The sequence below is a fragment of the Heterodontus francisci genome, chromosome 45 (assembly GCF_036365525.1).
Source record: "Heterodontus francisci isolate sHetFra1 chromosome 45, sHetFra1.hap1, whole genome shotgun sequence".
In the NCBI taxonomy this organism is placed as follows: Eukaryota; Metazoa; Chordata; class Chondrichthyes; order Heterodontiformes; family Heterodontidae; genus Heterodontus; species Heterodontus francisci.
The window spans coordinates 9,870,420-9,897,798 of record NC_090415.1 but is presented as its reverse complement, the minus strand read 5'-3'; the positions used below and the strand labels follow the sequence as shown (position 1 = coordinate 9,897,798).

Genomic DNA, 27,379 nt, shown 5'->3' with positions numbered 1-27,379 from the left:
GCTGTTGTCTCCCACGAATAACAAACAATCGTTCATCAGTGATGCGGTATTATTATGAAAATTGACATGAAATGTGCCCGGTTGGAGAATGTTGTGAAAGAGACTTTCTGCTCGCTGGTTTCAAAAAGGACAGAGAGTAAACCCGAATAGATGTCAGAATGTAAAAGACAATCTGGAACTTGTTACCAAATGTAGAATAACACAATATGAAAAAGGTTTTATTTATTTAACCGTAAAAAAAGAACTATAAATGTGATATTCTATATTGAAGCCGCCCCAATATATTGGCGGGCTTTTCAAATTTGAAAAATCGGTTGCAGTCTGACAATTTGGCGCCGTTACTTTCCGCCCTCATCTCCTTGGCGTCTCCTGATTGGTGAATTCAGCAGCTCTCCGATTGGTTACATGAAGAGCACAGAGCAGAGTGACCAATCAGCAGTGCCCACCACTCCATTCCTCCAGAAGGTACAAGGAGGAGGAATGTGGGCGGATCTCAACATTCTTCGTGAAAGTGCTTGTGAGATTGTGGAAATGTCTGGAAGAGGGAAGACCAGTGGTAAAGCTCGGTCCAAGGCCAAGTCCCGCTCCTCCCGAGCTGGACTACAGTTCCCGGTGGGCCGTGTTCACAGGTTCCTTAAAAAGGGCAACTATGCTGAGCGGGTGGGTGCCGGAGCCCCGGTCTATCTGGCTGCTGTGCTCGAGTATCTGACAGCTGAAATCCTCGAGCTGGCCGGCAACGCGGCCCGGGACAACAAGAAAACCCGCATCATCCCCAGACACCTGCAGCTGGCCGTCCGCAACGACGAGGAGCTCAACAGGCTGTTGGGAGGGGTGACCATCGCACAAGGCGGAGTGCTGCCTAATATCCAGGCTGTGCTGCTGCCCAAGAAAACCAGCGCTCAGAGCACGAAGGGCAAGTGAAGCTGCCTGATTTGAATCTGCGAACCCAAAGGCTCTTTTCAGAGCCACCCACTTCATCTGTGAAAGGGCTGGTTTCTGTCTGAGAGACGGTAATGTTATACTGTTCGCGTTATTTTGTGTTGGTATGAATTGTACTGGAGTCAAGCATTTATCTGCTTATCAGATGGAATGCATTTTAATTTTCTCGCCATATTTGTAAGGCTTTTTTACAATTCTACCGTTTATATACCACTAAGGCGTGTCTTGAGTTCTAAAATGAGCTACTCTGATAAAATGACTTGTATACAATGGTGTCACTGCTCTCACACTGAGAACTGCAAGGTCCTGAAATTCCCAGCTACAATATGGAGACAAAGGAATCTGGGTCACTCTGCTTCGAGAGTTGTCAGTGGACAGTAAAGAGGGTGGTCAAATCCTTCTGAGACGTTTATGTGCTGGAATCAACAAGAGATAACAGCTCTATCTTTTGCCAATTTGATGTCTCTTTGAAGAGCCGTTGTGTTATCTGATGCCAAACTCACTTCCGGGCAGGGTCAGTTTATTTTTCAGAGCAGTTGTTTCAAAGAAGCTGAAGGCGAATTTTAAAAGAGATGTTGCGTTTCGTGTTTTATTTCTGTACATTGTGGAGATTTACAAGGAACTGGGATAATTCGTCAGTGTTTTTGTCCCTGCCAAGGCGGCGTGCTTGGAGAACTCCCCGGACAGCAGCAGACCCATTGCGGTCGATATGTGTGTACACAAATCACAAGATCCAAATGATTGTAGACTGATGCCATCTACTGGCTAAAAGTGAGTCATGCAAGAATATTCCCATTCCTTCAGAAATATCTGAAATTGGAGAGGAATAACATCGAGTGTGTTGGGGGCAGATTCAATCGAGACCCTGAAAACAGAATTGGATAATTATATCAAGAATAAAACAAAACTGCAGAGCAATGGAGAAAAGGCGGGTCGGTGGAGGAGGTCTTGCTGAGAGCCGGCCTTGACACGACGAATAACTAATATAATAGAAACATAGAAAAATTGGAGCACGAGTAAATCATTCGGCCCTTCGAGCCTGCACCTCCAGTCAATACGATCATGGCTGATCATCCAAACTCAGTACCCTGTTCTCGCTTTGTCCGCGTATCCTTTGATCCCTTTAGACATAAGCGGCGCTCATTTTAGAACTAAAAGACACGCTTTAGTAGTACATAGAGTCAGAGAGAGATACAGCACAGAAACAGGCCCTTCGGCCCACCCAGTCTGTGCCGACCATCAACCACATCAACCATACTATTCCAACGTTAATCCCATATTCCCTATCACATTTCCACCTTCCCTCAATTCTCCGACCACCTACCTGCACTAGGGGCAATTTACAATGGCCAATTTACCTATCAAAATGCAAGTCTTTGGCTGTGAGAGAAAACCGGAGCACCCGGCGGAAACCCATGCGGTCACAGGGAGAACTTGCAAACTCCACACAGGCAGTACCCAGAACTGAACCCGGGTCGAATTGTAAAAAAAAAGCCTTCCACAAATGACCAGAGTAAATTAAAATGCATTTCATCTGATGGGCATCTAAATGCCCGAATCCAGTGCAACAAACTCTCTTATGAATTTATTTAATGATTTGGCCTCAACTCTTTTCTGTGGTCGAGAATTCCACAGGTTCACCACTCCCTGGGTGAAGAAATCCCTCCTCATCTCAGTCCTAAATGTCTTACACCTTATCTTTAGACTGTCACCCCTGGTCCTGGACTCCCCCGCCATCAGGAACATCCTTCCTACATCTAGTCTGTCCAGTCCTGTTAGAATTTTGTCGGTTTCTAGTAGATGATGTAACCATTCCATGATTCTATCCTCCAATGGGAACATGAACGTGGTGTTCAGGTGCAGATTGAAATGGTTGAAATGACATTTGAGTTCCAATGAGCTCTGGTGTGTATACTGTATAAATGACGAGCTACATGTATACCAGCGATGCTGGTATAGTGGTGAGTATATCTGCCTTCCAAACAATTGACCCAGATTAGATTCCCGGTCATTGCAATGCCCACTCGCGGTCAAATATATTTCTGCAACCTTGCCACAGAATGTGACAAATGAAAAGCCATGACTGAATTGAAGTCGACAAATATTCTCAACATTATGTTCTTCTCCCTTAAAGTTGATGGTCAAGTGTGCTGTGGAATTTTGCAGCTTAAAAACGTGAATGCAAATTCAGAAAGAAAGTTTACAAAATATTCTCAACATCCAATCAGATTCACTTCCTTGCTTGATCAGCGTCGCCCTGCAGCAAGTTTGTTTCCTTCAAGTGCTTATCCTGTTTCTTATTGAAATCATTGATTCTCTCTCCTTCCACCACACTTGTGGACAGCGAGGTCCAGCAGGTAAAACAGAAAAAGTTCTTCCTCACATTCCCTTCCATCTCTTGCCATAAACCATCAGTCTGTGTCTCCTAGTCCTTGTACCATCAGCTAATGGGAACAGGTTATCCTTGTCTAACTTATATACACCTCTATCAAACCTCCACTCAATCTCCATTTCTCCAAGGAGAACAACCCTTTACTTACAGAACACAATCCAGAGTCATCTATCCAAGCTTTTCAGGTGCAAAAGAATAGTTGTGTATTAAGTAGTATAGATAGGAGCATAAAACTAAGAGACTTTGAGAGATCAACTGATTGTCTCTGCCCAATTCACTGGATTTTCTGTATCACCTGAACACTGCTATACTCTGTGTAAAGGTTAGAGCATTTCCATGGCTTACATTTATGCAAGAACTGCTATGTCAAGTCTGGATGGCAAAGCATGACGGTCATCTTCACAGGAATATGTCAAAATGCCATGTTGAGAGATGTGTCTGTGTGGATGATGCACTGAGTCACGACAAAAAGGAAAGAAAAGTCGTGCAGCAGGAGGGGTCCCACAATGTGGGGGTGATGGATCATGACATATTTTGCCTTTGTGAATAATAAGGACAGCTAAAATAATAGGACTAATTGTATGCTATGTACATCAATATATTACAGTCTGTTTGAGCTAATGCTTGCTTCATTATGAAATGACATTACAAGGCTATAGTCCGTTAAAACCTCTATGTAAGGACAATGGGAGAGATAGGTTGAAGACCACAGCATCCTTACAGGGGGTGAGATGAGATAAATAGGACACTGTGGAATTGCAAAATCAAAATGGCTTCTATCAGCAAGAATGTGACCTTTAGTATCCTTGTTAAAATAGAAAGGAACAGGAAGTATCTGTAATGTGTGTAGATTGAACCATTAACTAACTAGGGTCAAACAATGATGTCAACTTGGTCCAATTCAAAGCTAATATGGGAACATTCTTGCACCCAAAGAAGGGTAAAAGAAAGGGTGATACGGGACATTGTCGGCACTTACAGAGGGGTCCACGGAACATCGTTGGCGCATTTAGAAGGAGAAGATAGACTACGGTCAAGAAAACAGCAAGGGAAGCAGAAAGAGAGAAGTCCACGCCCCAGCAAGCACAGAAGCAAGAACCGGTGCTGAGTGATGCTGCAAACCTATTGCTGTTGTTAAACATTCACTTTATCTATCTTAGTTAAGACTAATAAACTCTCAGACTTGATCACAGAACTTGAGTTTGTTACTTGTAGGTCTATTTTGGCCAATAATCACAGGACATTTTCTGTCACCACTTCCCCTCTCTATTCTATCTCCCTCCTCTCGCTCTCCTCCCTCTGCACTTTATTATTGTTGATGATCGTCATATTGACCTATTTATTCTCCTCCATCTCAGACAGTCCCCTGCGATTATGGATCACTTTTTACACTCCAGTTTGATGGGTTCTGAAATAGCTGATAAATCCAATGCATGATCTGCAGACTCTGCCACATGAGGGTGAGGTGGTGTTAGAAGGGTTCAGGTAAATGACCCGTTTGGAGGTATGGATGCTGCCTTCGAGCCTCGACTTCTCATGTTACCGACAAATTTCCCTGAACTGTAAACTATCTTCCCAAATGAGAGATGATTTGAGGACATATCTAAAATGTTTCTCCTGCTACCACCAATTTCTGAGCAAAACAGCTGCTTCCGGATTCTGCATTTGCAGGTTCTTGGAGACACCTGTTCAGACTAAGTGATAGACTAATACTGATGGTCTGAACACACATAGGCAACAGAAACGACACCAGTTCCCCTCCCTGAGTACCTGTCACTGCTTCTATCCTGTGTGTGTAGGATTCACCCTGAGTCCCTCTATCCAGCTTTACCTGCTCTATCTGGACATTATTTGGTCTGCTCAAACCGAGTTCAAGCCCTGAGTAGTGAACAGAATGTCTCATGAATTCTTTGAATAATAACATGATTGAACAACAGGTTATGATCGTCTCGGCCAAAGATTGGAAATATTGCCGTCCATCAATCTTTCAACAGGGACTGCGAGGATCTCCTGGCTCAGAGTGTTTAAGGGATACAGACCTAGGCATCGGCAACTAACCCCTGTAAATCACAGCAAAGACTGTGTACATGAGGACATTTAACAACCGGGACCAGCTGCCAGTTTTCTATGTTCCATGTTCCCCCACACTTCCCCTCCCTCCCTCCACCCTAACCCCATGTTTGACTTTTCAATGTAGACATTGGGGGATGTTCCCATTGATGTTTATTTGCTGAATTATTGCAGAGATCTGCTCACGCGCGAGAAAGGACAGTCGATTGTGACGTCATAACGCGGAGAAGAGCGCATGCGCACCCCATCCCCCAGCACTGCCCCAGAGCACCATTCACTGTGATTGTTTAAATCAGCTGCAAATGGAGACATTACAAGCCTGGGGTAAGTGAACAAACAGTATCTGCTCACAGCAGTACAACAGATTTGGGCCCGTGTCTGCCGATGTGCTCATAGATTAGCATTGATTCCCGGGTACATTCAGCGGGAGTGGGGGACAGTTTGTAATGTACATTGTGGAGCAGGAACTGGTCCTGGAACATGGAGTGAGCCGCGGGGGGGGGGAAGGGAGAGGTCTTTCTCAGGCAGTGTCTGGACAGGGAGAGAGAGACAGAATATGATGAACTCACTATTGAAAATCATTGCTGATTTCTCTCTCCAAACAGTAATGAATGTTATAATAAAAAGCAAAATACTGCGGATGCTGGAAATTTGAAATAAAAACAAGAAATCTTGTAAATGCTCAGCAGGTCTGTTTGCATCTTTGGAGAGAGAAATAGAGTTAACGTTTCAGGTCAGTGACCCTTCTTCAGTAATGAATGTTCCTGGTTCAGATCCAGTATCTCACTATTTATTGTTATTGGATAGTGAATAGCAGGAAAAAAATGGCTGAACAATAAAGATGCGGCAGATTTTAAGGGACCAGGTGAGAAGATTAAAGACACTTTTTTAAACAGTGCTTACTTGTTGTCCGTTGAACAATGGAACATGGAAATAGAAATCTGGCTTACACAAATGTCACTACTCGATCGGGTATTCCAATTCATGGAGCAGTGTGGGGCTTGGGGTGTTTCTGAATGTCACAATATTGTTATAAAACCGCTCCAAATATCTGGCAAGTAGAAGCAGAGTTCTGCAGTACTGCAGTGGACTCAGACACTGACACTGCTGGTGTTGTTGACTTTCCTTTTGTGATTGTTCAGAATGATTATTATTGAAAAGATTACATTGATCACTTTTCTGTCTTCTCACTCAGCTGTTATTCAAGTATAAGAGTTGCCTTTCTTTTCCTGCAGGCAAACACTTGAAGGAACCAGAAGGAAAGGCATGATTCCTCGACAGAAGGAAACGTGCATCCAGCTCGTTCCAATACACAGTAGGTACAGTATCAGTCACAAAGCACACTGACATGGTCAGGTCGTCATTTCCACTGTAACAAACAAAATAAGTAGTCAGATCCACACTGATTCCAAGAGACACATTCTCAATCCAATAGTCAAACAGAGCATTAGAGATAGTAGTCGTTTCTATTTCACTCCAACTGACTGGTAGATATATCAATCACATTTCAAAAATACACAGTATCAGATTTAAATACATTGTGTCACCTTGGCTACAATTCAATTACCAAATCTTAAGTAGAACTGAACAAATGTACCTGATTGAAAGCTACAGAATGAATCCCAATAACGTACCCCACAATATAAACTGAGCTACAAGTTACACACCAGTGTAAACATGTCACTAAGGATCAGACAAAAACACACAGGATTAATTCATTTTCTACCAACCGATGGAATTTGACATTACATATCAGGTCATGCTCTAAAATTGAAAGATTGTCATTCACAATTGCTTTTGCAGAGATACAAATTGGATACCAAGCTGCAACTCACAAACAAGAATTGAATAAAACCTACAGCAATAAAATATCATTAATCCATATTTTAAATTAAACACAAGTAAACACATATTGATAAATTAACGTGTGAAACAAAGCACTGACAAAACAATGCCTGAAATATATATTAAGTCCTGAATACAGCAGGATCTCAACTCACATACAGCACAAAGACACATAGATGCAGAGTGAATCCTGCAGTCAAACAGGGTGCCAGAGCCTCACAGATCAGGAATGAATCACATATACAGACACAGTATCAGTAACTTACATATATTGAATGTGTCTATCCTGTGTGCACAGTAGAGATACTGGCAGATACAGAATGTCTCCCACACTTACACACTCCCCCAGAGACAGAAACATAAGGAATGCATTCCAAACACACATTCAGTACCAGAGACTGTCAAATTCAGAATAAACCCTACATTCACACACAGGATCAGAGACTGAAAGTCCAGAATGTGGCCCACATTCATATACATATCATTAGCCCTTATCCAATAGGTATGAGCTTCTTGCTCCCTGTGTGGACGAGGGCACAGGCTGTAGGAAGGATGAGCAAATTGTCCACAGCACCGTGGTTCAGAGCGCTATTCAAGTGGGGGGATTAGTAATAGGGGATTGCAGATTTAGGGGAATAGGTTCCATTCTCTGGCATCAATAACAGGGAGTCCCAAAGGCTGTGTTGCCGACCTGGTGCCGAGATTAATGACATCTCTTGACTGGAGAGTAACTTGGAGTGGGAGGGGAAGGATCCAGCTGTCTTCGTCCACATCGGTAGGACAAGGAATCCGCTTCTGCTCAGGGCCTATGAGCAGCTCGGGGCTAAATTAAAAAGCAGAACCAGAAAGGTAATACTCTCCAGAATGCTACCAGAGCAATGTGCAAATTGGCATAGGGTAAATCAGATTATAGAGGTAAACGTATGGCTCAAAGATTGGTGTGGGAGAAATGGGTTCCAATTCATGGGGCACTGGCACCAGTACTGGGGAAGGAGAGAGCTGTTCCACTGGGACAGGCTTCATTTGGACCATGCTGGGACCAATGTCCTGGCGAATCATATAACTAGGGTTCTAGATAGGACTTTAAATTTATTAGTGTGGGGTGGGGGGTGGCGTTCAATTGAAGGGAAGTTTAAAAAATCAAAAAGGAATGAGAGAACAGAGGTACAGAGTAGTGAAGAGGCAAACGGTAATCAAAGTATGACAGGAAGGTGCAGCTAATATAAGCAGCAGAGTTCAGCAGAAATTAGAACCAGAATGAATAATAATGATAAAAAGTCAAAGCCTCTTTATCTGAATGCACACAGCATTTGTAACAAGATAGATCAGTTGGCGGCACAAATAGAAATAAATGAATGTGACTTGATAGCTATTACAGAGACGTAGTTGCAGGGTGACCAAGACTGGAAACTCAATATTCAAGGTTATACAATGCTCTGGAAAAATAGGCAAAAAGGGAAAGGAGGTGGGGTAGCTTTGTTAATAAAGGATGGTATCAGTGTGGTGTTGAGTAGTGAAATAGGTGCAATAGATCATGATGTGGAATCAGTTTGTGTGGAAATAAGGAATAGCAAAGGGAAGAAGTCACGGGTGGGAGTCATCCATAGGCCCCCGAAGAGCTGTCTCACTGGAGGACAAAGTATAAATCGGGAAATAATGGAGCTGTGTAAGAAGGGTGCTACAATAGTCACGATTGATTTTAATCTGCATATTGACCAGACAAATCAGATTGGCAGAGGTAACATGGAAGGTGAATTTGTAGAGTGCAGCAGGGACTGTTACTTCGATCAATACATTACAGAACATACCCAGGAACAGGCTATTTTGGATCTAGTAATGTGTAATGTGGTAGGATTAACAAGAGATATTGTAGTTAAGGATCCTCTATGGGGTAGTGATCACAACATGGTAGAATTTCAAATTCAGTTTGAGGGCGAGCAACTCGGGTCTCAAACCAGTGTCCTCAACTGAAACAAGGGCAATAGCTGTGGTATGAAGAAAGAGTTGTCTAAAGCGGGCTGGGAAAATGGACTAAGAGGAAGGTCAGTGGATGAGCAGTGGCAGATATTTAAACAGATATTTCATAATGCTGAGCAAAAATTTATCCCAGTCAAAAAGAGAAGGATGAAGCATCTGTGGTTAATAAATGCTGCCAAGGAGAATATCCAATCAAAAACTAAGGCATACAAAGAGGCAAAAACTAGTGGTGGGCCAGTTGATTGGGAATATTTTAGGAATCAGCAACGGATGACTAAAAAGTTAATAAAGAGGGGGAACATTGATTCTGATAGTAAATTGGCAAGAAATATATAAACAAACAGCGAGAGCTTCTCCGGGTATATAAAAAGAACGAGATCAGCTAAAGTGAGTGAGGGGACCTCAGAGGATGCAACTGGAGAACTGATAATGGGGAACAGGGAAATGGCAAATAATTTTTACCAATATTTTGCCTTGGTCTTCACACATTACACATACTCACATAGCAGACGTTGATAGCTGCAGAAAAAGGAAATGTGCACACAGACACCTATAAGGAACTGTAAGACGCAGATAAGAACACAAACCTGCAGACCAGAAACCGAAAGATTCAGAGAAAAAAAAACCCATATCACACACTAGAGTTTGAAAGATACAGAATAAACCCACACTGTCATACCTTAACTTTACAGGTACAACTTAAAACTGACACTCACATACCAGAAACCAACTGGTGCAAAGTGAAACTCAGTCAAGTAACAGCAACTGACAGGTACAGATCAAAAACCAGATTCATATCACAGAAAATAACAGGTACAGAATAAAACGACAGTCACATATCAGAATCTGGCAGGTAGAGAAATAAACCACCTTACTTTGCCATAAACTGCCAGGTACAGACTAAAACAGATATTCATTTACTATCAATGGACAGGTACAGATCTAATCCTTCATTCACTTAACAGAAGTAAAAAGGTATAGGATAAAGCATGTAGTCAAATTCCAAAGATTGAAAGATCCAGAATAAACCCACATTCACATACCAGAAACTGACAGGGAAAGATTGAAATCTTCACACATTTCAGAAAGTAACTGGTACAGAATAAATGCCACCCTCACATATGAGAAACTGGTAGATACAGATTGAAACACAGACTCGCACACGAGAAGCCAAAAGGTACAGATTAACATCTCCATTCACATATCAGAAATTAGGAGATGAAGTATAAAAACCACACTTAACTACCAGAGACTGACAGACACAGAGTGAAATCCACGGTGAATTGTAAAAACTTTACAGTTAGAGAGGGAAAGTCTGTGATGCATAACAGAGAGTGACAGGTACAAAGAAAACCTGACAATTGGCACTTCAGACACTGACAAATACAGAACAAAACATACGCATAAGGAAGAAGATTCATATACCAGATACTGACAGATACCAACTAAAACTCGCACACAGGTAAAGGAAACTGAGAGGTTCAGAATACAATTGGCAGTCACATACCAGAGAATGACATGTACAAATTAAACCTCAGAGCCATATGTCAGAAACTGGCATGAACAGATCAAAAATCACATTCACATCCGAGACAATGTGGAGATGTGGTGAAAAATCCACAATCAAAAACCAGAATGTACCCCTTACTCTTATAACAGATAGTGACAGTGACAGGATAAAAACCACAGCGACACATTAGAAATTTAAGGGCACAGATTAAACCTTAAATTGGCCTAACTGGACACTCAAAGATGAAGAGTGAACCCCCACTCATATTCCCAAGAATGGAATATTAACAGTCAAATCCACACTCACATATTCTAAACTGATTAGGACCAAGTACAAGCCAGACACACAGACACATCAAAATCTGAAAGATACAGAATAAGACGGTTCTCACATAAAACAGGTACAGATATACTCACACTCAAAATCAGAAACTGACAGAGATAAATTGTAGACCAGGGAATAGTGGGGGAAAGAAGTCACTAGTAGGAGTTGTGTCCTGGCCACTGAGCAATAATGACAATGTAGGGTGAAGTATACAAGAACAAATTTTGGGTGCTTGTGATAAAGGGATGGAAATAATAATGGGGATTTTATTCAACATATAAACTGGAAAAATGAGATTGGTTATCGCAGCCTGGACGAGGAGTTCATAGAATGCTTTTGAGATAGTTTCTTTGAGCAGTACATTCTGGAACCAGGTTATATTAGATTTGGTATTGTGTAATTTGACAGGATTAATTAATGACCTCAGAGTAAAGGCACCTCTAGGTAGCAGCAACCACAATATGACTGAATTTTGCATCCAGTTTGAAATTGAGAGGAGTGGGTCTAAGACTAGTATTTTAAACATAAATCAGGACAACTATGTGGGCATGAAAGCTGAGCTAGCTGAATTGAACTGGGTTACTCGGCTAGGAGATAAATCAATAGAGAAGCAGTAGTATACATTTAAGGCGATATTTCTGAAAACTCGAAGGAATTATATACATACAGTAAAGTTAAATTCCAAGGGGAGGACCCACCATCCATTGTTCACTAAAGAAATTAAGGATAGCCTCAACCTAAAGGAAAAAGCATATAATTGTGGAAAGACGAGTGGCAGGTCAGATGATTGGTCAGAATATAATGAATGGCCGAGAATGACTGAAAGGTTAATCAGGGGAAAATAAATTAGATTATGACAGCAAACTAGCGAGAAATGTAAAAACGGATAGCAAGAGTTTCCATAGGTATTTAAAAAGGAAAAGTGTAAGTAAAGTGAGTGTTGGTCCTTTAGAGAATGAGAATGGGGAGTTAATAGTAGATAATAAAGAAATGGTGGTTGAAATGAACAATTATTTGGCTTCTGTCTTCACTAGAGGATACACAAAATATTTCAGTAATAGCAGTAAATCAGGAGGTGGAAGGAAGAGAGGAACTTGGTGAAGTTACAATCACCAGGGAAGTGGTACTGAATAAACTGATGGAGCTGCTGGCTGACAAGTCTCTGGGTCCTGATGGGCTTCATCCTCGGGTCCTTAAAGTTATGGCTGCTGAAATAGTTGACTCGTTATTTTTTCAAGATGCCTTCTTAACAGCCTTATTGATCTGAAAGTTGCCACCCAGGTTAATAGGGCTGTTAAGAAGGCATATGGTGTGTTAGCTTTTATTAGTAGGGGGATCGAGTTTCGGAGCCACGAGGTCATGCTGCAGCTGTACAAAACTCTGGTGCGGTCGCACCTGGAGTATTGCGTGCAGTTCTGGTCACCGCATTATAGGAAGGATGTGGAAGCTTTGGAAAGGGTGCAGAGGAGATTTACTAGGATGTTGCCTGGTTTGGAGGGAAGGTCTTACGAGGAAAGGCTGAGCGACTTGAGGTTGTTTTCATTAGAGAGAAGGAGGAGGAGAGGTGACTTAATAGAGACATATAAGATAATCAGAGGGTTAGATAGGGTGGATAGTGAGAGTCTTTTTCCTCGGATGGTGATGGCAAACACGAGGGGACACAGCTTTAAGTTGAGGGGTGATAGATATAGGACAGATGTTAGAGGTAGTTTCTTTACTCAGAGAGTAGTAGGGGCGTGGAACGCCCTGCCTGCAACAGTTGTAGACTCGCCAACTTTAAGGGCATTTAAGTGGTCATTGGATCGACATATGGATGAAAATGGAATAGTGTAGGTCATATGGTTTCACAGGTCGGCGCAACATCGAGGGCCGAAGGGCCTGTACTGCGCTGTAATGTTCTAATGTTCTAATTTGGGAGATTCCAGAAAGGTTCCATCAGACTGGAAAGTAGCAAATATAACCCTTCTATTCAAGAAGGTGTGGTGGCAGAAATTGGGTAACTATAGGCCAGTTAGCTTGACCCCGGAGTCGGGAAGGCATTAGAATTGATCATTAAGAAGGCTATAGCTGGGCCTTTAGAAAAACACAAGGTCATTGGAAATGTTCAGCATGGCTATGTGAAAGGGAAATCATGGTTAACCAAAGTATTAGAGTTCTTTCAAGGAGGAAAATGCACTGGGGATAAAGGGGAGTCCATTGGCATACAGTATTTGGTTTTCAAGAAGGCCTTTGTCAAGGTGCCACATGAAAGCTTATTGTGCAAAGCAGGAGTTCATGGTGTAGTGGGTAACTTAATTAGCATGGATAGAAGATTGGCTGGCTGACAGAAAACATTCTGATTGGGAGGATGTGATAAGTGGAGTAACACAGGGGTCTGTGCTGGGCCCACAACTTTTTACAATTTATATCCATAACCTAGATGAGGGGAGCAATGGCATGGCAGTTAAATTTGCAGATGACACACAGATCGGTAGGAAAGTGTGTTGTGAAGAGGACATAAGGAGGTTGCAGACCTTGATAGATGGTTGAGTGAATGGTCAGAAATCTGGCAGATGAAGTGTAATGTGAAAAAATGTGAAGTTGTTCACTTTGTCTGGAAGATTCAAAAAACAAAGTATTACTTAAATGGAGAACAACTGCATAATTCCGAGGTGCAGAGGGATCTAGGTGTTCTGGTGCATGAGTCATGAAAAGTTAGTATGCAGGTACAGCAAGTCATCAAGAAGGAAAATGGAATACTATCCTTTATCATGAGAGGAATTGAAAATAAATGGAAGAATGTTATGCTTCAGTTATACAGGGCATTGGTGTGAACACATCTTGAATACTGCGTGCAGTTTTAGTCTCCATATTTCAGGAAGGAAGTAAATGTGTTGGATGTGTTTCACAGGAGGTTTATTAGATTGATACCTGGAATGAGTGGGTTGTCTTATGAGCAAAGGTTGGACAGACTGGGCATTTCTTCACTGGAGTTTAGAAGAGTGAGGGGAGACTTGATTGAAGTGCATAAGATCCTGAATGGTCTTGACAAGTGGATGGGGAAAGGATGTTTCCTCTTGTGGATGAGTTCAAAACTCGGGGATGCTGTTTTAGAATTAGGGATCGCCATTTTAGGACAGAGATGAGATTTTTTTCTCTCCGAGGGTTGTGCAACTTTGGAATTCTCTGCCTCAGAAGGTGGTGGAGGTGGGGTAATTGAATATTTTTAAGGCAGGGGTAGATAGATTCTTGTTAGGCAAGGGAATCTAAGATTATCAGGCATAGATGGGAGTGTGGAATTCAACTCAGAAATTGATCAGCCATGAACAAATTGAATAGCGGAGCAAGCTCGAGCGGCTGAATGGTCTACTATTGCTAATTCAGCAGGACTGGGGGACTGTTTGTAATATGCACTGCGAAGCAGGAACTGGACCCGGAACATGGAGTGACCCAGGTGAAAGGGAGAGGTCTTTCTCAGGCAGTGTCTAGACAGGGAGAGAGAGACAGAATATGATGAACTCGCTTTTCAAGATCATTGCTGATTTCTCTCTCCAAACTGGAATGAATGTTCCTGGTTTGGATTGAATATCTTACTGTGTGTTGTTGGATAGTGAATTGGGTGGCAGAGTGGCCAGCACCACAGCCTCACAGCTCCAGTGACATTGGTCCGGTTCTTCGTCCTGCTTGTGTGGATTTTGCAAGTTTTCCCTGTGACTGCATGGGTTTCCGCTGGGTGCTCTGGTTTCCTTCCACATGCCAAAGACTTGCAAGTTGATGGGTAAATTAGCCATTGTAAAAAAAAAAATGCCCCTGGTGTAGGTATGTTGTAGGAGAATAGTGGGGACGTTAGAGGGAAAAATGGGATAAATATAGATTGGTATAAATGGGTGGTTGATGGTCAACATGGACTCGATGGGCTGAAGGGCCTGTTTGGAACTGTACCTGACTATGAATGGCGGAAAAAAAATGGCTGAATAATCAAGACATGGCAGACTTTCCAAGACTGTCAATTGCAGGATCAGGTGAGGAAATTAAGGACACTTTTTTAAACAGTCATTACTTCTTGTCCATTGAACAATTGGACATGGAAATAGAACTCTGGCTTGTGCAAATGTCACTTCTCCATTGAGTCGTCCGAGTCATTGAGCACTGCTGGGCATGGGTTGTTTCTGAATGTCACAAAATTGCGGTAAAACTGCTCCAAATACCTGGGAAACAGAAGCAGAGTGCTGCAGTACTGCAGTGGACTCAGACACTGACACTGCTTATGTGTGAACTTTCCTTTTGTGATTGCTCAGAATGATTATTATTGAAAATATTACATTGATTACTTTTGTGTCTTCTCACTCACCTGTACTTCAAGTGTAAGAGTTACCTTTTTTATCTGCCAGGCAAACACTCAAAGGAACCAGAACGAAAGTCATGACTCATCAATAGATGGAAAGGTACCTCCAGCTCGTTCCAACACATATTAGGTACAGTGTCAGTCACAAAGCACAGTGACACGGTCAGGTCATCATTTCCACTGTAACAAACAAAAGAAGTAGTCAGACCCACACTGATCCCAAAGAGACACATTATCAATCCAATAGTCAAACAGAGCATAGAGATAGTATTTGTTTCTATTTCTCTGCAACTGACTGGTAGATACATGATTCACAGTCCAAAAACACACACATTATCTGATTTAAATACACTGTGTCACCTTGGCTACAATTCAAATACCAAATCTTAAACAGAACAGACAAAATGTACCTGATTGAAAGCTACAGAATGAATCCCAATAACATACCCCACAATATAAACTGAGCTACAAATTACACACCAGTGTAAACATGTCACTAAGGGTCAGACAAAAACATACAGGATTAGTTCATTTACTACAAACTGATGGAATTTAACATTACATGTCAGGTCATACTCTAAAATTGAAAGATTGTCATTCACAATTGCTTTTGCAGAGATACAAATTGGATAAAAAGCTACAACTCACAAACAAGAATTGAATAAAACCTACAGCAATAAAACATTGTTAATCCATATTTTAAATTAAACACAAGTAAACACATATTGATACATTAACGTGTGAAACAAAGAGTTGTCACCACAATGCCTGAGATACATATGAAGTACCGGATATTCCAAAATTCTGTAGACTCTGGAGCAGTTCGTACAGATTGGAGGGTGGAAAATGTAACCCCACTATTTAAAACAAGGAGGGAGAGAAAAAAAGGAATTACAGACGAGTGAACCTGACATCAGGAGTGGGGAAAATGCTGGAGTCTATTATAAAGGATGTGATAGTTTTACGAAAGAGAAGTCATGCTTAACAAATCCACTGGAGTTTTTTGAGGATGTAACTAGCAGACTCGATAATGGAGAACTAGTGGATGTGGTGCATTAGGATTTTCAGAAGGCTTTTGACAAGGTCCCACATAAGAGGTTAGTGTGCAAAATTAAAGCACATGGGATTGGGGGTAATATACTGGCAGGGATTGGGAATTAGTTGACAGACAGGAAACAGAGTAGGAATAAATGGGTATATTTCTGGGTGGCAGGCAGGGTCCAGTGGGGTACTGCAGGAAACTGTGCTTGAGCCCCAGCTATTCACAATATATCTTAGAGACTTGGGTGAGGGAAGTAAATGTAACATTTCCAGGTTTGCAGATGACACAGAGCTGGGGGTGGGGTTTGGGGGGGGGGGGGGGGGGATTGTGAGCTGTGAGGAGGATGCAAAAGGCTCCAATGTGATTTGGACAAGTTGGGTGAGTAGGCAACTGTGTGGCAGATGAAATATAAATTGGATAAAAGTGAATTTATCCATTTTGGTTTTAAAATAGTAAAGCAGATTATTATCTGAATAGTGATAGATAGGGAAAGGGGGAGGTGCAACGAGACCTGGGTGTCCTTGTACATCAGTCGCTGAAAGCAAGCATTCAGGTGCAGCAAGCAATTAGGAAGGAAAATGGTATGTTGGCCTTCGTTGCAAGAGGATTTGAGTACAGGAGCACAGATGTCTTACTGCAGTTATACAAGGCCTTGGTGAGACTCATCTGGAGTATTTAGAGTCAAAGAGTGATACAGCACTGAACAAGGCCCTTTGGGCAACCGAGTCTGTCATGACCAACAACCACCCATTTTTATACTAATCCGACATTAACCCCATCCGACCAACAATCACATATTTATACTAATCCTACATTAATCCCATATTCCCTACCTCTACCCACCTTCCCTACCACCAACCTATACTAGGGGCAATTTACAATGGCCAATTTACCTATCAACCTGCAAGTCTTTGGCTGTGGGAGAAAATCAGAGCACCCAGCGGAAACCCACATGGTCACAGGAAGAACTTGCAAACTCCGCACAAGCAGTACCCGGAACCAAACCCATGTCGCTGGAGCTGTGAGGCTGTGGTGCTAACCACTGTGCCACCGTATTGTGTGTAGTTTTGGTCTATTTATCTTAGGAATTTTGTTCTCGCCTTGGTTCCTGGGATGGCAGGATTGATGTACAAGGAGAGATTGGGTCAAGTAGGCCTCCATTTACTTTGGTTTAGAAGAATGAGAGGGGATCTCATAGAAACCTATAAAATTCTAACAGGATTCATGCTAAATGCAGGGAGGATGTTCCCGATGGCTGGGGAGTCCAGAACCAGGGGTCACAGTCTCAGGATACGGGGTGTAGAACAGTACAGCACAGTGGCGCAGTGGTTAGCACCGCAGCCTCACAGCTCCAGCGACCCGGGTTCAATTCTGGGTACTGCCCGTGTGGAGTTTGCAAGTTCTCCCTGTGTCTGCGTGGGTTTCCTCCGGGTGCTCTGGTTTCCTCCCACATGCCAAAGACTTGCAGGTTGCTCGGTTAATTGGCCATTATAAATTGCCCCTAGTATAGGGAGGTGGTAGGAAAATATAGGGACAGGTGGGGATGTGGTAGGAATATGGGATTCGTGTAGGATTAGTATAAATGGGTGGTTGATGGTCGGCACAGTCTCGGTGGGCCGAAGGGTCTGTTTCAGTGCTGTATCTCTGATCTAAACTAAACAGTACAGGCCCTTCGGCCCACGATGTTGTGCCGAACCTTTAACCTACTCTAAGATCAAACTACCTGCATACCCTTCTTTCTACTATCATCCATGTACCTATCCAAGAGTCGCTTAAATGTTCCTAATGTATCTGCTTCTACTCCCAGCACTGGCAGTGCATTCCACGCACCCACCACTCTCTGTGTAAAGACCCTACCTCTGACATCTCCCCGAAACCTTCCTCCAATCACCTTAAAATTATGCCCCCTTGTGATAGCCTTTTCCACCCTGGGAAAAAGTCTCTGGCTCTCCACTCTATCTATACCTCTCATCATCTTGTACCCCTCTATCAAGTCACCTCTCATCCTTCTTTGCTCCAATGAGAAAAGCCCTAGCTCCCTCAACCTTTCTTCGTAAGACATGCCCTCCAGTCCAGGCAGCATCCTGGTAAATCTCTTCTGCACCCTCTCTAAAGCTTCCACATCCTTCCTCTAATGAGGCGACCAGAACTGAACACAATATTCCAAGTGTGGTCTAACCAGGGCTTTATAGAGCTGCAGCATACCCTCGCGGCTCTTAAACTCAATCCCCCTGTTAATGAAAGCCAACACACCATACGCCTTTTAACAACCCTTGTCAACTTGGGTGGCAACTTGGAGCGATCTATGGACATGGACCCCAAGATCCCTCTGTTCCTCCACACTACCAAGAATCCTGTCTTTAAGCCTGTATTCTGCATTCAAATTCGACCTTCCAAAATGAATCACTTCACACTTTTCCAGGTTGAACTCCATCTGCCAATTCTCAGCCCAGCTCTCCATCCTGTCAATGCCCCATTGCAACCTACAACAGCCTTCCACACTATCCACAACTCCTGCAATCTTCGTGTCATCAGCAACTTGCAAACCCAGCCTTCCACTTCCTCATCCATATCATTTATAAAAATCACAAAGAGCAGAGGTCCCAGAACACCCTGCAGAACACCACTGGTCACCGAGCTCCATGCTGAATACTTTCCATCTACTACCACCCTCTGTCTTCTATGGGCCAGCCAAAAACCAGAATAGATCAATAAATCAAATGGCAGATACAGCATGAATCCCAACTTCCCATTGCAGTGACTGACATGCACAGAGTAAAACTATCATCTATTTAGCAGAAGTTAACAAGCACCCTTCAAATGTACACTCACAGAGTAGAAACTGTCAGTTCAAGGCAGAAGCAGATTCACACAGAACAAGATGAAAGATACAATGTGAACCTCATACTTAAATACCAGAAGCTGATGGGTATACCGTAAAACTTGCAATAGGATACCAGACACAGATAAATAAAAGACAATATCACATAGCAGAATCTGACAAGTGCAGAGTAAACTGTATAGTAGCATATCAGAGAGTGACCGTAAAAGTGTAAATCAAGCACTACCATAAACCAACATGTACAGAATAATGACCATCCTCACAAGAGTGATTCTGATAGATACAGGGGAAATGTAACACTCACCATAGATGCACAGAAACAGAATACAACACATACACATAAAGTTACTGAGGTACATAGCAAAATTCACTTTCAGAAACATACAGGGAAAGTAAAACACATACTCACAAATCATGCACAGACAAAAGCCACATTCACATTACAGAGACTGGCAGATGCAGAGTAAAACCCACAATCAATTACCACAAACAAAATGTTACAGAATAAAACAGATATTTGCATTGCAGTAACTGACAACATGCTAGGTAAAATCCACATTTACATATCAGAAACCAAAGGTCAAAGATTGATCCCACATTCATTTGCCAGAATATACGATGTACAGTGGAAATGAAAACAGAAAATGCTGGAAATAATCTGCAAGTCTGGTAGCACCTGTAGAGAGAGAAAGTGAGTTAACATTTCAGGTCAATAACCTTCGATCAGAACGGACCTTTCTGATGAAAGACCATTGACCTGAATGGTTATCTCTGTTTCTGTCTCCACAGATGCTGGCAGGCCTGCTGAGTATCTGCGGAGAATGACTGCAGAATTCTGAGGTGCAGAGGGATCCAGGTGTTCTTGTGCTTGAGTCACAAAACGTTAGTATGCAGGTATGGCAAATCACAAAGGGAATTGGAAAGTTATCCTTTATTACAACAGGAATTGAAAATTAATCTAAGGATGTTATGCTTCAGTTATACGGGGCTTTGGTGAGATCACAGCTCGAATACTGTGTGCAGTTTTGGTCTCCATATTTAAGGAAGGAAGTAAATGTGTTGGAAGTGTTTCACAGGAGGTTTATTAGATTGATACCTGGAATGAGTGGATGTCTTATGAGGAAAGGTTGGACAGACTGGGTTAGTTTTCACTTGAGTTTAGAAGAGTGAGGGGAGACTTGATTGTAGTGTATAAGATCCTGAATGGTCTTGACAAGGTGGATGGGGAAAGGATGTTTCCTCTTGTGGATGAGTTCAGAAATCGGGGGCGCTGCTTTAAAAGTATGGGTCACACTTTTAGGTCCGAGATGAGGAGATTTTTTTTATCCCTCTGAGGTTTGTGAGACTTTGAAATTCAGTGCTTGAGAAGGTGGTGGAGGCGGTGTCACTGAATATATTATTTTTTCAGTCAGGTCTTGATAGATTCTTGTTAGGCAAGGGAATCAAAGATTATTGGGAGTAGATAGGAGTGTGGAATTCAAGTCAGAAACAGATCAGCCATGATTTAATGTAAGAAGCAGGAGGTTTAGAGGGGATTTGAGGATTGTTTTTTTTTTCATTTTCACCCAGATGGTGGTTGGAATCTGGAACACATTACCTGAAAGGGGTGGTAGAGGCAGGACCCCACACAACATTTAAGAAGTATTTAGATATACATTTGAAAGGCCATAGCATACAAGGCGATGGGCCAAGTGCTGGAAAATGGGATTAGAATAGATCACTGATTGTGCCTGTGCCGGCCATCAATGTGTCTAAGGGCCTGTTTCTGTGCTGTATAACTCTATGACTCTATCTCTCGATGACAAATACAAAGTAAAACCAACATTCACATCGCAGAACTTGGCAGATTGAAAGCAAATCCACCATACAGTTCAGCAGAAACTGACAGAACAGAAAGAACACATAATCACATACCTTAAATTGGCATAGAGAATAAAATTCACATGCCCGTAACAGAAATTAACTTGTCCAGATGAAAATCCGTAATCATACAGCAGAGAGTGAGCTGTACTATTAAACCCAGCTTCTGCACTTGAGGCTAACATGCACAGAGTAAAAACAATGCTCATGTCGCATACCAGAAACGGCCAGCCGTAGATCACAACCCACACTCACATATCAGAACAGGCAGGTACAGTGAAAAATATCTCTTAATGAACCACTGACAGGGACGTGATACAGACCACATTCATTCATCAGAAACTTACAGATACAGATAATAAACAGTACTTACATACAACAGATTGAAAGGAACACGTTAAAACCCATCCTTATATGAAGACGTCTGATGGGTACAGAACACAGGTGAGGCTCCAAACCAGAGACTGACATGTAGAGTGAAAACAACGCTGACGTGTCATCAATTAACATGTGCAGTGTAAAGCTACACAAAAATGCCACTTACTAACAGGTACAGAGACAAAATCAAACAACCTTTCATACCAGAAACTGACAGGTGCAGATTAAAATCCAAATTCACTATTCAGAAATTAACAGATAAAGAGAAACGCCCAGACTCCAAAATCAGAGATTAACAGATACATAACAAAACCCACACTCACTCAGTAGAAGCTCATAGGTACAGAACAAAACCCATAATCATCCACTTAGAAACTGAATGTTCCAGAGAAAGAAAAAAAAACAGAATCACCTATTGAAGATTGAAATTACTGAATTAAATCACAAAATCATTGACTATTGATTGACCAATATGGAGTAAAAGTCACAGTTAAATATCACATACTGACAGGCACAGAATGAAACCCACACTCACATGTCCTGCAGGGAAAGACAAACATGACACGACCCAGAATGTCCATGCACTTCCTCCTACCATATTCTGTATATATGACCAAATAGATTATTTTGTTAACAACTCAAAAACATCATCGCTGCCAGTGTTATCATATTATATTTGATCAACTCTTTCCACTCCACAACCCTCCATATGTTTTCAGAGCTGTCTTGCTGAATATTTGTAGCCAGTAATAATAAGTTCCCTTGCCTCGCCTAGTTTCAGCCAGAATTATGTAATTGCCACTATATAAATCTTTCATGTGGTTACTTGTGGCTGCAGCTGACCAACCTTATTTGGCGCGCAACGTAGATTTAAAGACTTGCACTTCAATGCTTGCACTTGCCCATGTCTGACCCCAACTATACTGGACGGTTCCGTCCTGGTGATGAACGGAAGTGCAGCAGGCCGGAACATCCTGATAAGGAATGGAAGTGTCGAGAAATTATATGTACAGGGTGAAAAAATAGACGTGTTCGTACCAGCAAAATGGAAATGGTTGAAGAGGCAGAGGGACTCAGAAAGTCATGGTTAAGGGCGGGCAAAGGGGGGTTGGACGAAGTACACCAGCTCCAAGTAAATTGCCACCATGGACTGAAAAACACAATATACAAAAAAGGCTCTTTTAAGAGCCACCCACAATTTCTCTGAAATAGCTACAACATCATCATGATTATCGAATTCTTTTTATGTTAATATGAATACTGTGCAAATTTTTGATGGCGGTTGTATTCTCTGTTTAAATCCGTTCAGTTCAGGTTAATGCAGATTCATTCGGCCCCTTTGCTATATTTCGAAAATGAAAGCTGATTTAACGCATGATTTAAAGATGTTCTCAGTTACTTGGTTGCCGTGTTGAAGTTTGATTATCTTTATGAATAAGTACATTGTTAAGAAACCTCGTTGGTTCAGGCACCCTCAGTCTCTAACCCGTGACACTGAAAATCTATACTCCGCTTTTGTCTCCCACGAAAAGGGATCAATCTAGAATCAGTGAGACAGTATAATTACGAAGATTGACCTGAAATGTGTCCGGTTACAAAATGTTGTGAATGAGTCTTTCAGCCGCTGGTTAGACTGTATCATGAAAAAGAATAAAGCAGAATACATGGCGGATTACAAAAGCGAATCTGGGACAAAATGTGGAATAAAAAAATGAACACGTTTTTGCAATGTTTTCTGTAAAACAATATGACCTATAAATGTGATATTCTATATTGAAGCCGCTCCTTGTTTTCCAAATATATTGGCGGGCTTTTCAAATGTGAAATATCGTTGGGAGGCTGAAAAATTCACGGTCTTATTTTTCGCCCTCAATTCTTGTGATTGGTGAATTGAGCAGCTCTCTGATTGGTTACATGTACAGTACAATGACACCGAGTGCTGACTGACCAATCAGCAGTGTCCCCAACACCATTCCTCCAGAAGGTACAAGGAGGAGGAATGTGGGCGGATCTCAGCATTCTTCGTGAAAGTGTTTGTGAGATTGTGGCAATGTCTGGAAGAGGGAAGACCGGTGGTAAATCTCGGGCCAAACCCAAGTCTCGCTCCTCCCGAGCTGGATTACAGTTCCCGGTGGGCCGTGTTCACCGCCACCTCAGAAAGGGGAACTATGCTGAGCGAGTGGGTGCCGGAGCCCCGGTCTATCTGGCTGCTGTGCTCGAGTATCTGACAGCTGAAATCCTCGAGCTGGCCGGCAACGCGGCCCGGGACAACAAGAAGAGCCGCATCATCCCCAGACACCTGCAGCTGGCCGTCCGCAACGACGAGGAGCTGAACAAGCTGTTGGGAGGGGTGACCATCGCTCAGGGCGGGGTGCTGCCTAATATCCAGGCCGTGCTGCTGCCCAAGAAAACCAGCGCTCCGAGCACGAAGGGCAAGTGAAGCGGCCTGACTTGAATCTGTGAACCCAAAGGCTCTTTTCAGAGCCACCCACTTTATCTGTGAAAGGGCTGGTTAATATCTGAAAGACTGTAATATTATACTGTTATCATTGTTTTGTGTTGGAATGAAGTGTACTGGATTTTGGCATTTAGTTGCTCATCAGATGAAATACATTCTAATTCCCTCAGACCCTATTAGAAAGGCACTTTTACCATTCTACCCTTTATGTACCACAAACATTTGTTCAGTCCTAAAACGATCGCCGGTCTATTAAAATGCGCTGTGCACATTGGTATCGCTACTCTAGATCTTACAACTGACACGTCATTAAATCTCCAGCTGCCGGATGCAGATATAAGTAATTGTGTCTCCCGGCTTTGAGTAAATAAATGGTCAAATCCTTCTGAGACGTTTATGTGCTGGAATGAACAAGAGATCACAACTCTTTCTTTTGTCGATTTGGTGGCTCTTAAAAGAGCCGTTGTGGTATTTGATGCCGAACTCAGTTCAGGGCAGGGTCAGTTTAGGCTCGCTCCCCGCGGATGCGGCGTGCCAGCTGGATGTCTTTGGGCATGATGGTGACTCGCTTGGCGTGGATGGCGCACAGGTTGGTGTCCTCAAAGAGCCCCACCAGGTAAGCCTCGCTGGCCTCCTGCAGGGCCATGACGGCAGAGCTCTGGAAGCGCAGGTCTGTCTTGAAGTCCTGTGCGATCTCCCGCACCAGGCGCTGGAAGGGCAGTTTGCGGATGAGCAGCTCGGTGGATTTCTGGTAGCGGCGGATCTCCCTCAGAGCCACAGTGCCGGGTCTGTAACGGTGAGGCTTCTTCACTCCGCCCGTGGCTGGAGCGCTCTTGCGGGCCGCTTTGGTAGCCAGCTGCTTGCGGGGAGCTTTCCCTCCGGTCGATTTGCGCGCTGTCTGCTTGGTTCTGGCCATTATCTACGGAGACCTTACACAATGTCGCGTTTAATGCTGAAGCTGCTCAGTGACTGCCTATTTAAGACAGTCGAAGGACCGCCCTAATGTTGTGATTGGATGAAGCCCCGTCCATCATCCAATTTGAAACGATGGAAAAGGGCGGTGGGAATTGCTGCTCCCTGATTGGTTGAACTGCAACTGAAATTTCATCAATTTGAAAAAGCCCGCCAATTTCAAATTAGCAAACGACTCAAAGATTAAATAAAACCTAATTCGGCGGGAACAATTATAAAATCTCATTGCTCGGAGCTTCATTTTTCGGCCCTCGATTCCGCCTCCGTTTCTTCCAATACGGTTTGAATTGGGGTTCATTCCTTGTTCGGTCTCAGGCGGGAATAAAGCTCCGGTCATTGCTTACTCTAACGGGAATAAATCCATCATCTTCACCGGCAGTTCAGGTCGTCAATGGACATTATCAAATGCAACCGTTTAATTCATGACGCGATAACTAAATATAGAATCATGGAGTTACACAGCACAGAAATTGGCCCTTCGGCCCTCCGAGTCTGGGCCGACCAACAAACACCCATTTCTCCTAATCCGACATTAATCCCATATTCCCTACGGCATCCCCACCATTCTCCGACCATCTACCTACACTAGGGGCAATTTACCTATAAACCTGCAAGTATTTCTTCAAGCATCTAACTATTCTAATCCCATTTTCCAGCACTTGGCCCGTATTCTTGTATGCTATGGCGTTTCAAGTGCTCATCTAAATACCTCTTAAATGTTGTGAGGGTTCCTGCCTCTACCACCTATTCAGGCAGTGTGTTCCAGATTCCAACCACATGATGAGTGTTTTTTTCCCCCTCAGATCTCCATTAAACCTCCTGCCCCTTACCTTCCATCTATTCCCCCTACTTATTGATCCCTCCGCTAAGGAAAAACAAAAAGTTTCCTCCTGTCTAACCTATCAATGACCTTCATAATTTTGGATCCCTCAATCATGTCCCCCCTCAGCCTTCTCTTTTCTGAAAATCATGGAAAGTTTACGGCACAGAAAGAAGCCACTTGGACCATCGTGTCTGTGCCAGCCGGAAAGCTCTCCACCCATTCTAATCCCACCTGCCAGCATTTGGTCTGTAATCCTGTAGAATATGCACTTGAGGTGCATTTCCAGACTTCTTTTGAATCATTTGAAGATTTCTGCCTCAACTACCCTTTCAGGCATTGAGTTCCAGACCCCCACCATCCTCTAGATGAGAGGGGGAAAAAAACCTTGTCCTCATCTTCCCTCTAATCATTCTACCAAACGCTTTAAGTCTTTGACCCCTAGTCAGTGACCTCTGTATGAAGGTAAATTGGCCCTTCACCTACACTCTATCCAGGCTTCTCAAAATGTTATCCAATTCAATCAGATCTCTCCTCAGCATTCTCTGTGCCACAGAGAACAACCACGGACCATTCAATCTTTCCTCATAGCTGCATTTTTTCCAGTCCCGGCAACATCCGGTTGAACTGCAACTGAAATTGAATCAATTTCAAAAAGCCCGCCATTTTCAAATTAGTAAACGACGCAAAGATGAAAGAAAACCTAATTTGGCGGGAACAATTATAAAATCTCAGTGCTTTTAGCGTCATTTTTTCCGCCCTAGATCCCCCTCTGTGTCTTCCAACACGGTTTGAATTGGGATTCATTCCCTGTTCGGTCTCTGGCGGGAATAAAGCTCCGGCCATTTCTTACTCTAACGGGAGTAAATCCTTTTCTACATCTTTACCGGCAGTTCAGGTCGGCAATGGACATTATCAAATGCAACCTTTTAATTCATGACGCGGTTATTAAACATGGAACAGAAGAAGACAGTGAAAAAATGTGCGAGACGTAAAGTGACTATAAGAGAATGCAATACTGATCTGATAAAGTCCACATAACATTGGATGAGCTCCAACAATTTCACATCCCAAGACATCCCCGCTGCACTTTCAAGGTCACTTATCTCAATGTGAGTTTTTGGGTGGCTCTTACAAGAGCCTTTTGTTTTTGGTAGACAAGGTGGATTTGTTTAGCCGCCGAATCCATAGAGAGTGCGGCCCTGGCGTTTCAGAGCGTACACCACATCCATGGCGGTGACCGTCTTGCGCTTGGCGTGTTCAGTGTAGGTGACCGCATCTCTGATCACATTCTCCAGGAAAACCTTCAGCACCCCGCGGGTCTCCTCATAGATCAAACCCGAGATGCGCTTCACTCCGCCACGGCGAGCCAGGCGGCGAATTGCTGGCTTGGTGATGCCCTGGATGTTATCACGAAGCACTTTGCGGTGCCGCTTTGCTCCGCCTTTGCCCAGTCCTTTGCCTCCTTTACCTCTTCCCGTCATGACGCTTCTTCAGACAAACCGATTCTGAATGAGAAACGATTAGTTTCTGCTGCCTTTTTATACAGCCTGCCCCGACCTGACTGAGAAAGAGACAGAGAGCCAGAGGCGGGTCTGGAGGAAAATGAGTGACAGACAGAGCAGA

At 43.0% G+C, this 27,379-nt stretch overlaps 1 protein-coding gene across 1 annotated transcript; it reads left to right on the top strand.

The window, feature by feature from the left end:
• The first annotated feature begins 531 nt into the window (after positions 1–531).
• LOC137356293 (uncharacterized) lies at positions 532–26,748 on the top strand. Its single transcript, XM_068022166.1, has 3 exons — positions 532–917; positions 23,535–23,910; positions 26,647–26,748. The coding sequence occupies exons 1-3, from the start codon at positions 532–534 to the stop codon at positions 26,746–26,748; spliced, it is 864 nt and encodes a 287-aa protein (XP_067878267.1).
• The last annotated feature ends 631 nt before the right edge of the window (positions 26,749–27,379 follow it).

Bases quoted from the DNA above. Each gene is read 5' to 3' on its own strand.
- LOC137356293 (XM_068022166.1), top strand. From the start codon at position 532: ATGTCTGGAAGAGGGAAGACCAGTGGTAAAGCTCGGTCCAAGGCCAAG. The intron at 918-23,534 runs GTGAAGCTGCCT...TCTTCGTGAAAG, and splicing joins GCTCAGAGCACGAAGGGCAA to TGTTTGTGAGATTGTGGCAA. The intron at 23,911-26,646 runs AAAACCAGCGCT...CTTTACCGGCAG, and splicing joins AGGCCGTGCTGCTGCCCAAG to TTCAGGTCGGCAATGGACAT.